Source organism: Pipra filicauda, unplaced genomic scaffold, assembly GCF_003945595.2.
Source record: "Pipra filicauda isolate LSUMZ 115617 unplaced genomic scaffold, ASM394559v2 scaffold235_size1210477_pilon, whole genome shotgun sequence".
Classification (NCBI taxonomy): domain Eukaryota; kingdom Metazoa; phylum Chordata; class Aves; order Passeriformes; family Pipridae; genus Pipra; species Pipra filicauda.
Window position 1 is genome coordinate 188,941 of NW_024104349.1, and position 13,827 is coordinate 202,767.

A 13,827-nucleotide genomic window follows, 5' to 3' on the forward strand; every position below is an offset into this window, starting at 1 on the left:
AAACACAGAACATTGTGTTTCTATAGCAAAGTGTGGGTCAAATGGGCCCCCAGGGAAGCAGGAGAAACACGAGGAGCAAGGAACAAGCCTTAGGAGAGACCAGCCCAGCTCCACTGCCAGCTGACATGCCAAAATTCATGGACAATGACAGAAAGTGCTTTGTCAGTCCCAGGGTTCAGCTGACGGCAGCAGCCAGAGACGACACAAACGCAGCGAGAGGGAACATGCAAACCCATCCTGGGAGCTGAGCACGTCCAGATGGGATTTGCTGATGCTGAGCTTTCAGGAGAAGTCTGGGGGATCACAACACTAGGATTTGCCCCTTAGGATTCAAGTGGGTGCCAAAATTTCCCTTGAAGTCTTGAGGATGCTCAGACAAGCACGAAGCAAACGATAAACAGCGGACAGAAATCAAGCAGAGATGAAACCCCAGCTCTTCAGAAGAGGTTTGAGTGTCAGAGGAGAGAGACAAGATATCTAAAAAATACCTGTGGAAGAGAGAGGGAGAAGCTATACCAAGAAAGGGGTGGTTTTCTGGTAGAAAATTATTATTAAATGCAGCTCAAACTGGGTCTTGGTGTGTAAAAGCTTCCTGGTGGTGACTGAAGATGTTTGGCAGAGACTGGGGAGGTGACCCTGTACAACCACAGATAAATCACCTGAAGTCCAAATTCAGTGGAAAAAACGATGCGTGGAGGCAGAAACCTAATCCCCAAGCTAATAATGGAAAAGCGGGGAACAAGGAATTCCAAATAAACTTGCTGGGCAGAGGGCACACAAATATACATTAACTATCTAAATGCAAACAGTTGACACAGTGATTCATGGACTCGACTTGAATAAAATCAATTCCCAACTCTCCAGCTACGGGCAGAATCGGCTCGATGGGAAAGGAGCACCAGGAGAGCAGGAAAGCAGGAAGAAGAGGTGGCAACCAGGCAAAATACATGGATGAGAATGTGGAACATATTTCAGTTCAGCCTGATAATGCTAATTAGGAAAGGAGATAAAATAATTGGAGTTGGCCAGCCAGACTGTGAAATAAAGCACAGGGTGTCTGACTCCAGCAACTCTGTCAGGAAAGCAGAGCGTGAGTGTATATAAATGGAAAGGAGGTTGTAGTAAAACCATGACAGAATAATTAGGAGCAAAGGGACGGAATGAAGGAAAAATAATAAAATTAAAGCTCATTATCTGCAAAAACGACCTTGTCAAATTTGGACAAAGAGCTCAAGGCCAAGTTTTGAAAACAGGTCGGTATCAGGCCCGAGACTGACAGTGGCGCAGAACATTCCCCTTATCTTGGTTTCTCAAGAAAAACCACCAGTCAACACAGCTTGGAAAGCTAAACATTGTCCTTGCAGAGGAAAACAAGTCAGTAATTGGAAGCCAGGACATTCCAGCTCTGTATTATGCCACAGACCATCTGACCAGAAAGTTTTAAGCATGAAATCTAGACTTTAGCATGCAGAGACGTGACCCTACTTGAATCCCTGCTACACCACAGAACAGAAACGGGGCAATCCTTTTTCTGCCACCTTCAAAATATACTTTTTAAACAGGATTTCATCTTTGCAGGAGGATGAGAGATATTTTTTTGAGGATTAAAGAGATGAAAGCCTGCCCACAGCGTGCTTAACATCTCTGCATACACTTAAAATAAATCTCCATTTATTCTTTCAAGGTGTGTTTTTTGTTTGGAATTAAGCTTGGAGATAAGTAGGTGGTCCGTGGAGTTACTAATTAGAGCAGAATCATAAATAAACACGTCCATTAACTCAGGAAAAATGCCAAGGGATGAACAGGTATTGGTCCTCATTATCCCTTCTCCTCCCAGCAATATGATTTACTCCTGAGCTCCATCTTCTCCCCGATTTTCCAAGGGGCACGTACCTAAAAGTAGGATCCCATCCCTTATATGGAGAGCAGTCAGCAAGTACCAGCATGTTCTGAGGCGAGGGGAGCAGCTATTCCATAAATCTGAAACATGTTCTGGACAACAGCAGAGTTTACACAGACCACAAGAATGACAGGAATTAACCCCCTTTTGTTTACAGCCTTTAAAAAGGGATCCAGTGTGGATCCAGGGGTGTAAAGGGATAAGGCAGCAGCGACACGATCCAACTCCGACTCCTGAAACACCAACCACGCACATTTGGAAACGCTTTGCACGTGCTAAATATAAAAAAGGAGATTCTCCTTTTTGTGTTTCAGTTGTCCTGATTAGGAAGAGCTGATTAAACAACTTATCTGGGAAGGCAGTACTGTAAACACCAGGCTGTTTGCTGGAGCAGAGGTGTCCGGCTCCCTCCTCTTGGAGGGTTGTTTTCCTTTCTTACGATTGCTCATCACCCAAGGTAAACATGTCAGGCAGGAGAGCTCCAATTTTCTGAGGCCAGATGGAATTTTTCACAGACCCACACTGAAGCAAGGTCCTTTCCACCATTTGAATGCTGGATCCTGGTTCCCTGCTGTTTGTGTCATCTTTTCCCTTCCCATCCCCTCCACTCCTCCCCTCTGTATTGTTTTTTCCCCCCTTCAGAATTATTCCCAAGTCCATAAACACCACACAAAGTCCCAGATCCCAATTCCTTCCCCCAGCAGCCCATAATAAATATGATTTGGGAGAAGAGCCACTGTCTCCCCTCAAAAAGGGAACTCTGGATGGTTTCCATATCTCAAGCCACTGCTCTGCTGCTCTGGGCTGATGTTGCCACATCTGTTTACACTGAGAACTCTTCACCAACACCACAGACTTATTTTTTTTTTTTTTTAACTGAAATTTAGGTTCTGCAGCTTCCACATGTGCCATCCAGATCATAAATACCTCAGGCAAAGGCAGCTCAGAGGTCAAACATCCAACATTTCTACTCCAGAGCCTTCCAGGTTGTTTTAATCCTTTCATCCCAGTATTTCCCTCTTGACTTCTAATTAGCTGCAGATACAAGCCTAACCTAAATGCTGGTATTCTCAGGCCTCACCAAGTTTATTTTATGGTGCTCCCTTTCCTCACGATAAGATCCTTCCACATAAATATACATATGTTTTTATACAAACACACACATATATATGCATTTAATTGTGGTAAACAAAGGACAGCTGGATCCTCTGCAAACCAATCTAATGTGCCTGAGAAGCACTTGGAACCTGAAAAAGCAAAGGCACACACTTACCTCTGAGAAGAACGTGACTGATGTCATTTGTGTGAAACCACAAATATTTATTTTTAATGAAAAAATACTTAAAGTGTGCCACAGTGTCCATATATTCATTTGAATAGTAGTACAAAGATATGTATTTCTGAGAAAAAGTCTTAAACACTGTAGAAAATAAATGTGGTTCTTAAATTATGCCAAAAGAAACCAGTAAAAAAGTCATGTTTTATACACTGGAATAAAATGAAACGATTAGAGAGAATAATAAATTATAATTACAGTATTTCAAATATTTGCCTCATGCTTTTTTTTTTTTTTTTCCTTCAGCATTAGTTTTCTAAATGTGTCACGTAGAATAGGCCCCCAGAAGCCAGCAGTCAGAATGGGCTTTCAGTGTGGATAATTGGATGTGGAGCTGAATAAAGTCCTGGAAAAACGACACCACCATTGGTTATTCACCAGTACATAAAACATCAGAACATGGCAGTTTTAGGTTTGCATTGAACTATGTATTTTTGTTACTGGAAATTAATTTAGTGGGTTTTATTTTTAAATCAACTAATTTTTGTACAGTTTAATGAACTAAACAGCAATTATGGTCATTAGCAAGGATGTCACCCAAGCACACTGCACGACGTGCTTACGGGATGGACACGCTGGATTTGGCTCTTTACACAGCCCACGTTAACAAGAGTTTGGAACCCTTTCAGGTCTCATCAAGCACTGCAAAATGTTTAAAACTATAAAGTGCTTCGAAATACAAATCATTTTTCCTCTTTAGAAACAGGAAAAAAACCCCAAACATGCACTTAAACCTGAAACCTCCATGCCTTGGGACGCTGCAGCTCTGCAGTCAAACATCCGTTTTGTGCCACTGGTTTGAAAAGTTCCTTTCCCATCCACGGTCAGAAATTCAAATAGTGTCTAAATTGGATTTGTCAGTCTCTTCCTGGTCTTGTTTGTACATGAAGGTTAGAAGGAACAGAGCAATATCCAGGGATGACCAGTAAGCAGTGTGGGATGTGACTGCAGACCAGTATCTGCTCTCCACGAGACCTTCCCTGAGCTCAAAGTCGATCCTGTGCTCCAGTTCCACTGGAAAATGAACACAAAACAAAAATGGTGTTAGAACTGCAAAAACACCAGCATGTTTTGCCATCAGCTTTGGGTTCTGATTCTACTTGTTGTACATAAAACAAACGTAATATCTCTGTGTTTACGTTTCACAGGACACTCGACCAAATCAAAGTTTATTAATATACAAATACATTTTAATGCACATGCATTTAGCACAAACCTGACCTAAGAGTGGTGCTTAGCTCAGGAAAACAAAAGCTAAAAGGAAACTAAACCTGTTCTTAGAGGTCCTTTCCAACCTATATGATTCTATGATTCTAAAGCTTGGGAAAAGCTGGCATGTTTTTAAGCAGCTGTTTTCCTTATAGTAACTCTATAAATACATTTATTTATACTTGTTATGATAACTACAGAGAAATATTCAGCAAATGCTGAGGCCCCACTAGGAAACACTGTCTTTCAGAAGGTGGGTGCTCAGAACTTTCTGAAATAAATGGATTTCTTTCATTTTTAGTGTTTATACAAGGAGACTACACCCAATACTACAAGTCCTTTCTGCAAAGTTGTCCCTCCACAGCTCTAGCCCTTTTAATATCCTGATTATTCCAAATATATTTCAGCAGTTATCCTTTTATTTCAATGGCTCTTTGATTAATGCCACATTCAAAGCAATTTCTACTGCATTTTAACTGGACCGATGGTTAATCCATTGTTAAGGCACTTTAGTGATCAGAAAAATCTCTACAAGGAGCAATAGAATAAAAAGGACAAAAAAACTAAAGGGCTGCTTAGCTACAAAAGCCAGCCCCCCATACTGAGTCAAAAATACAGCCATTTATCAAAGCCAGTTTGAAAGAATTTTAATTCTTGGCTCCGAGAGCACATAAAGGGAGCATCGCACAAGCACCGGCACAGAACGACACGTCTCCGTGCTCTCCCAGGAGCATCACCCCACTTTGCAGCAAGGAGAGGGATTCAGAGCCTTGGAATACCAGGAGACAACCACAGTCATTTCCAGGAAGATGTGTATATGCAAAAAAACCCCAGTGGCTCTGCAGGAAGGACACCCCGACCGGCTCAGAGAGGCCGTTACGGGACTTGGGCGGCTGCCAAACCCCACCACAAGCCGCCCTCTCAGAAGCAAAGCCCTTGGCTGTGGATTGCATCATTCAGCCTCGCTGGCCTCTGCTCCACGTTCTCCTTCTATGGAGCAGGGATGGCTTTCAGCACAGAGGGATGTGGGATCCATGCAGAAAGCCCTGGACGTGCCAGCCGCCCCCGGAAGGAGCTCGTGGGCAGCTCCGTGACAGTCACTGTCCTGCCCCTCTATTTCCCTCGAGCCTAAAATGAGTTTCTTGTCCTCAAACAGTGACTCAGACAGGTTATCTGTTGTGATGAACAGACAACAATCCATCATGTGAACGCTGTCACAAGATACAACACACTTGTGACTCCTCTGATTGCAAAAACCCCCCCACCCTGCAGTGATGGGGACTTCAGAAATAAAATCAAGAATGAATTCCCTTAAAGGAAGTACCTCTATTTTTAAAAAAAACCCTCAGCTGCTAAAATTGCACTTTATGTTCTGGGTGGTTCAGATCAGGACAAGGGAGGTAACTTCTGCTTCCAGTATGATGTGTCTTTAAATCCAGATTGCTTCAGAATTGGAATTGCGTGGGGAAATAGGAAATGTATGGGGGAGAAAGGGTTTAAACTGACAGAGGGCAGGTTTAGGTTAGAGATTAGGGAGAAATTCTTCCCTGTGAGTGTTCAAGGCCAGGTTGGACGGGGCTTGGAGCAACCTGGTCTAGTGGAAGGTGTCCCTGCCCACAGCAGGGGTAGAACAAGATGGTCTTTTAAGGTCCCTTCCCACCCAAACCATTCTATAAAATTTAAATAAATCCATTTAATCATAAATGGTAAGTGGGGTTCCATGTAGCAATTATATTGCTTTTCTATTGGAAATCTAGGAATTACTGATATGCAGATCCCATTAGCCCAAACTCCTATAGGTATATGTACATACACGTACATATGGTGTACATGTATGTACACATATAAACTTCCTTTGAGAGGACAAAAAGATTAAAGGAAGAACAAAGAGTCAGTCGTTGGAGTCTTGAGAAATTCAAAACACAGGAACAGATTCACAGAATCCCAGAATGCTTTGGGTTGGAAGGGACCTTAAAGCTCATCTCATTCCACCCCCTGCCACAGGCAGGGACACCTTCCATTATCCCGTCCAACCTGGCCCTGGACACTTCCAGGCCCTGGACACTTCCAGGCCCTAGACACTTCCAGGCCCTGGACACTTCCAGGCCCTGGACACTTCCAGGCCCTAGACACTTCCAGCTGTGGTGCAGCCACAGCTTCTCTGGGCAACCTGTGCCAGTCTATCAGGTGGACTCATCACCCACCTGTGGGTTCGAGGAAGCCCGAGCTGCTGTGGGGTAAAGGTGGTGTCCCAACAGTTGTGGCCTTCTTGTCCTCTCCCTCAGCTCCTTCTTTTCCCGTCTCCATTGTCTGTGGGGTTGTGCTGGACCGGCCAAACCTCGAGAAAAGCATCCCTCCGAGGCCCTTCCCGATGCTCGCAGCTCCTGCATCCGGCAAGGAGGGGAAAAAAAACCCCAAGGAGCATAAATCAAACTGCAAATTAAAGTCAGTGTAGCACCCACTAATTAGAGCTGAGTGACAGGCGACTGAAAACACTCCTCGGTGCTTTTCTAGGGTGGGAACAGCTCATCTGACTGAAGAGTGCGCTGACTGAAGAGTGCACTGTTTATCCCAAGACTAATCTTGTGCACAAGCAAAAGCTGTAATTTGGAAACTGCATTTAGGGGGAAAAAAAACACATGAGATTACTTCTGCTGCGAGAAATCTGGTACTTCAAAGGACAGGCTGTAATTTCTCTCTCATAAAAAGTCAAAGACAAAATGCTTTATAGCAATGTTGGCTCCTCCTGCACTTAAGAATCCCATCAGGACATTTAAGGCATTCTTCTGGTTAAGGGTCCTTAAGTTGGCATTGCCCTTACAGACATTTAAAAATGTTATATCATCCCTTAAAAGGACTATTTTGGTTGCTCAGGAAGACCAGCGTAAAAGTTAAGAGCAGTCGTGTCGTGTTTTATCCCGACTTTGCTGCCACCTCATGGACAAGACATTAAAGTTACTATAGTAACCCCAAAAAAAAGCCACCCTGCTTTGAAATACCACATATTTCTACTTAAGGACTAGACTGCGTTTATATACTTTACTTATTTGATTGGGAAGATTCCTGGCACTGAGATTCTTCCAAATCCCACACAGAGAGCTAAAGAAAAGCCTTGAGTCAACAAAAACTGCAAGTGCATGCTCAAGTATAAGCTCCAGTGAAGGAGGTTTAAGCTCACTTAAACCAGGGCTTATTTTGACTGAGAAAGCCAGAAGGGAACAGACTTTATATTAAAACAGCCTGAATTTCCTATTGTAGAATCATGAGTTAAATATAACTCTAATAGTTTACATGGTGTGATTTTTCTCTTATTCACCAATACCAGAAAACGTAGTCAGAACACAAGCTTTAATTTAACTTTTTTTCCATGAAATAGAGTGGAAACTATTAAATCATTGGGATGTTACTTCAATAAGAGAGACAAAAGTAAGGCAACAATAGCATAAACTACATCATCTTCCAGCAAGCCCTGACTCCAGCATATGTAAACTGTTTTTTTCTTTGAAGTAAAACATCAGCTAGGATTAAAACAAAAAAATTAAACAAAACCTCTCTGATTCTGTGAAACAGACAGGAGTAGAATCATGGGACCTTAAAGATCACCTAATTCCAGCCCTGTCCTGTGGGCAGGGACACCTTCCACTAGACCAGGTCACTCCAAGCCCCACCTCAGCCTGGCCTCGAACACTTCCAGGGATTCAGGGGCAGCCACAGCTTCTCTACCCAACCTGTGCCAGGGCATCCCCACCCTCCCAGCCAGGAATTTCTTCCCAATATCCCATTTAACCCTGTGCTCTAGCAATTTGAAGCCATTCCCTGTGTCCTGTCCCTTCAGGCACTTGTCCCCAGTCCCTCTCCAGCTCTCCTGGAGCCCCTTTAGGCCCTGCAAGGGGCTCTCAGCTCTCCCTGGAGCCTTCTCTCCTCCAGGTGAACCCCCCCAGCTCTCCCAGCCTGTCCCCAGAGCAGAGTTTGCTTGTAACTCAGCACCACGGAGCAGTGAAGCTCCACAGGGGGCTCCTGTTCCCGACCCAAAGGGCACAAAGGACCTTACCCAATATACTGGCTTTGCCTATGTTTGTGATGGACTCCCCGTAGTGCCGCCGGACCATCACCGGGGACGTGGTCGGGCTCGGTGCCGCCGAAGCGCTCTCGCTGTCAGGAACTGAGGTAGGTTCTTTTGTGGGGTTGAGGAAACTTGGCTTCATGTGCTCGTAAGGGAGAGGGTTTGCCGTGTTGTACCAGTGGATCTGGACAGGCGAAATGTTGCTGTAGTGCTTCAGAATTAAAGGTTCTAACCTATAGGCCTGCAAGAGGAAATCAAAAAAAAAAAAAAAAAACCAACAAAACAACCTTTTAGTGTCAAGACTAAAAAATAATCACGTTCTTTTCACATACAGAGTCCTCTCCAACCTCAAATCCAAAATATCTGTAAGAAGCAAAGCCTAGAAGGTGACAGAGTTTTGGTGTTATGGTCTGATTCACTTTTATTTTCACAGGGAAGTTTACTTTCACCTGGAAGATTTATGAACTGCCCGGTTGTTTGTGCATTCGCTTTCGCACATGCAACACCTGTACCTGACTGTCAGCAACACACAAGTTCCTTTCAGATGGATTTTAATATGCACTGCCAGAGCAAACTTTATATAAAGTTAAGCTGATTTTGCACAACAGAGAGGGAGGAACTGGCTGTGTAAATGTTTTGTTTGATGACTCTTTGTTGACCCCTGCGCAAATCGTCAATTCCGCTTATTAAAAAAATAATTTTCTATTGATTCATTGTTTTTCTTTGTTTACTTAAGTGTAGAAAAACATTCTGCACTTCTTTATCTTAAAACCAAGTGAAGTTACTATTTGTGGGATCACAGACTGACCATGTTCTACACATCCCAGGAAAATTCTGATTTTGGAGTAGCTGGAGCTGAACACGACCTTGAGATGAGCAAGAACCAGCATGTTTGGGAAGAAGTCTGAATATACTTAAGGTGAAGCACTTTAAATGCAAAAGCATCCCCCAATTGCTATTCTACATCAAATTCCAAATCAGGTTTGCATCAAAGAAGTTGCCAAGGTGATGCAGTTTCATCATCCTGCCTTTTGTAACAGATAATGTAGGCTGTCTATGGAAGAGTGTAAGGACAGGGTAAAGCTACACCAATAATTCTCTTCCAAGTACTATCCCACCTCTAACAAGCTGTTATTCAGGATCATTTGGGAAAAAAACAGTCTTTTTTTTTTTCTGTAGCATCTTGTAAACTGCTTGTGAAGCCTTTTTTAACAGCAGTATTGTCTTTGAACAGATGATATTTAATGGAAGTCAGAAAGTTAAACACAAAATCCTCATCTGAAAAGGATTATTTCTTTGCAACAAAAAATAATCAGTGTAATCTCAAATACTGTGCTTATTAATATGAAAAGAGAAGCAAAATATATGATACCTCAGGCAATTATTTGTAGGAATTGTTATTCTACAGTTCCAAAACCCGAGACATTGTACAATACTCATTAACAAATTGTCCTCTGCTGGCACACACTCGGTGTTGATTCACACACTTTGCAGATCACACATTATGAGAGAGCTGATGCTTAAAAACAGTCAAGGTAAAAGCTGCAATTAAGACTCACCACTGGATCTGTTGGGTGAAAAATATTTAATAAGCGATTACAAATTGTCCTGGGTAGAATATGGTCCTGACTCCCACTGTTTCCTGGACGGATGCCACGCAGTGCCAAAAACACTGCTAATGGAGATCCCATACAGAAGAAATTCTCAACCTAAGGAGAGATTTCATCCATGTTAATAAGGATGGAAATGATGCTTTTTAACACAGCGGGATTTGATTTCTCTCACAACTGATTTCTCGGTTTCAAAGAGGGACTCAGATAATATCAGTCAGTCAAAATGGAGAAGGCCACTATAACATACAGACACGGAGGTTCAATTTCCCATTTCCTTTGGCTGCATGTTGTGGTGCTACACAGCTGGAAAACCAAAAAGCAAGTCGGATATTTGAACTCAGAGTTCTACCAACACTGGAAAAGCTGCAGCAAGAAGAGTTTGGATGACACCAAGGAACTACGATGAGTCTGATTTCTCCTGAACCTTCCCAAAGCTAACCACACCTCTTTAATCTTATCCCTAACCTAGGACTCTTATGATTTTTTTTGCTACACACACCTCAAAACACCTGGTGTCCAGTGAACAGAATGGTGCTTGTCACGAGTGCCACCCCATCCCACGCTGGGAACCACAGCCCAGGGACAGGGACAGCAATGAGGGATCCTCACATCACCCAAAGCTGCTGTGACCTTGCTCTAAGTCCTCCCTCCAACACCAATGGGCAATTAAGTAAACCTGACCTGACACATCTGCCAGAGGTCACTGAGCCTGCATCAGTGGTAACAACTTTTGGTCACTGCCAACCTGAGGCTGGGATTCAACGGTGACCTAGAGGTGAATGGCTTTGTATCCCATTACCAATCCTCAGACATTGTCTCCTAAAAACATCAAATATACAACCCGGTAGTAAAAAATATTTCCATAAGTCAAAATTACTTTTTAACCTCCTTTTTTTAAAAAAAAAAAAATAAAATTTTACCATAATCAGATCTTCACTTTCCCTAGGAGTGCCCAGAGTGCAGGGCACTACAACTGGGCAACTCCTAGTGTGCTGCTACTCAACCAGCAAGAGAAATTGCTGGATTCTTGCTAAATGGGATGCTTGGGATCCCATGTGCCTTCTCTGTATGTTAGCACATGGAGCGAGGGCGTAGGAATAATGGTCCGTTTCATCTCTCAGATTCCAGCGCTGCACAAAACATTCCTCCTCCTCTGACTTGGCACTGGTACCCCAGCTCTGCCTTCCAAAAGAATGCCTAAGTGCCAGTTCAATGGAAAAAGGAAACTCCAGGTGTTCAGCATGGCTATTCAATGTCACCTGCAGCAAAGCACAGCTCTGTCATCTGTGTTGTCACTCGGGTCTAGAGCAAAGCTGTTTTCCTTTCTTCAGCCTTACACAGACTTTACATTCTGGCAGTCTGGACAAAGAGCTGTCTCATCTTCAAATACAATAGAAACAGATATTCCCAGTGCAATCCCTTAAATTGAATAAGTAACCTTTAACCCTGCCCATCTGATATTCCTGTGTCGAGCATCTGAACTGCACAATTACGGTTTTTCTGCTTTAGAAAGAAATCAGACAGTGCCTGCCAGCTTTACACTTAGCAGAGGCTCAAAAGAGACTGAGAAAAACCTCAAAAGGTAACTGGTTTCAGTGGTTACACAGTGTGTGGCTTTTTGTTCCACTTCTGTTCCATTGTTTCTATTGATAAACACAAGATCAGCGGTGTCCAGATGCTTTCTTGGAGGGCACCGCTCCTTGCTGTGCTTTCTTACATGCAAAAAGCCTTTCAACCTGGTCCTCCGGCTTACAGAGTCAAAGTACCAGCTGGTGGGCATCTTAGTAGGTGGCACCAGACCAATACTGAAGCAGTAAATGCTAAAAATCAAAAGTCTTCACTGAAAGGGTGGTCAGACATTGGAATAGGTTGCTCATGGCAGTGGTGGAGTCACCATCCCTGGAGGGACTTAAGAGCCGTGTGGATGTGGCACTTGGGGTCGTGGTTTAGTGGAGAACAGGTCTTTTCCAACCTTAAAAATTCTGTTATTCTGTGATTTTAAAAACAAAGTCCTTTAAATTGCAGCCATTAGACTGTCAGTGCTGTTGGAACGTGGCTGAAAATCAGGCTGCTGTGTGATGACACCTACTGGGAACAGAAGACTAAAATCTTTATAGAAAGGACTAAAATCTTTATAGCAAACATGTATTAATTTTGGTGTTTCTCTAGAAGCAGGAGTGGGGCATTTCACGTCTGTTCCTGTAAATGTTCAGCAACAGAGGAGACATGTTTATGAACACGACCTTTCAGTGCAGTACTTTTCTCCTGGTTATGATTCATAAAGAGAACACTTAATGAATTTATTTGTATTTTAAGCAGAAGCTGAGCCAAATGGTCATCCATTCAACTTAAGACTGCAGTATTTTCATAATTAGATTAAAAAAAAAAAGCTGAATGAGTCAACAGGAGTGAGGCAGCACAGCCCTTCTGTGCATTGGTACATGAAGGGGGGGGGGATAAATGAACGTGAAGTACAAGCTGGAGCTTCTTCCAGAAGAGTTTCTGTAACCCTGGGTAAATGAGAAGTGCTCAGGAACCCTGAAGCCCTTTGGGCCAGCACACTGCAAGCCCAGATTTAAATGAATTCCCACCTCAGAACTAAGGAGCCACTGAGGTACATCCTGCCCTCCTCTTCCCGACGGACTGAAAATCACCCTACAACACTGCTATTTTCATACACCACAGAGTCATAAAGGGTATCACACCATTCCCCATGTTTTCATGTTCTCCAGCCTCTTTAGCCTTTAACTCCAATTCCTCTGACATATCTGGTGAGGAGAAGACTGTCCTTTTAAGCTTTACATTTACAATAGGTGTTGGCTTTGCTTTTAACTCACACAGCTCCTATTGGTTTAGCAGATAATCCCATCTGAGGAGAAGGAGAGGAAGAGAGAGGAAAAGAGACAAAGATACCTCACCCTCAAGTTCCCATTCTGGTGGCTTGTCCAATGTAGTACTGGACTCCATATCTTTATGTTTTGTAGGTTTTTCTCCTCTCCAAAGGGTCAGTCAAACACCCAGATAGTTTCCTCTAGTATTAAATACAAAGTAAGCTGCTGTATTTATTCTTGCATTTGTCTTGCCAAAAGCTACCTTTGTGCTCACTCAACATCAAGCAAAGCTTAACTCTTCTTCAAACAGCACCAGTGACTGTCTCATCCTGGGAAGCTTAATTTGTTTCATTCCATAAAAGAGCCAGTACAGCTCCACATGCCCATTCCATGGAGTAATAGAGCCTAAGGAGATCAGTGACCAAAGACTCCAGTCTCCTGCATTGCACAGACCAAATAATCAGTGGATCAAGCATTTTTTGTGGTGAACAGCAGCTCCTGATCAAACCAGAGCTCTGCTCTGCCATGAAGAGCCAAGGGGAGGTGGTTGGTACCTACGAAGCAGTTTGTTCTCTTTCAACAAGCCAGTCACCCTCTGCAAGCTGGACTGCCTTGCTGATGAGCAATCCTATTTCACTTCCATGGAAAGCCTCTCCCTTTCTGGAGCTCTGTCCCCACCAACAGGAGTCACTTGTGTAAAGCTTCACAGAGCAAAACATCCTCCTGGTCAGCAAGGGTAAGAAAAAGGATGTACTGCATTGGAAAAATTACCTGAAAATTATCTATCTGATCTATTTAGATAGATAATGTCCTCTTTTCTTCCCTCTTTCTTTCCCTCTCCTTTCCTGCTCCATCTCAAAAAAGCAACTGTTCAA

The 13,827-nt window shown here is 43.2% G+C and overlaps 1 protein-coding gene across 1 annotated transcript in view; it reads right to left on the minus strand.

Annotated features, from left to right (window-relative positions):
* Positions 1 to 3,205: 3,205 nt before the first annotated feature.
* DDHD1 (DDHD domain containing 1) overlaps positions 3,206 to 13,827 on the minus strand; it is a 67,142-nt gene continuing 56,520 nt past the window's right edge. The window contains exons 9-12 of the mRNA XM_027724428.2: positions 10,068 to 10,217; positions 8,497 to 8,749; positions 6,650 to 6,829; positions 3,206 to 4,250 (exon numbers count right to left, since the gene is read on the minus strand). Of these exons, the coding sequence (XP_027580229.1) occupies positions 4,069 to 4,250; positions 6,650 to 6,829; positions 8,497 to 8,749; positions 10,068 to 10,217 (765 nt within the window). The 3' untranslated portion in view covers positions 3,206 to 4,068. The remainder of the gene's footprint in view (positions 4,251 to 6,649; positions 6,830 to 8,496; positions 8,750 to 10,067; positions 10,218 to 13,827) is intronic.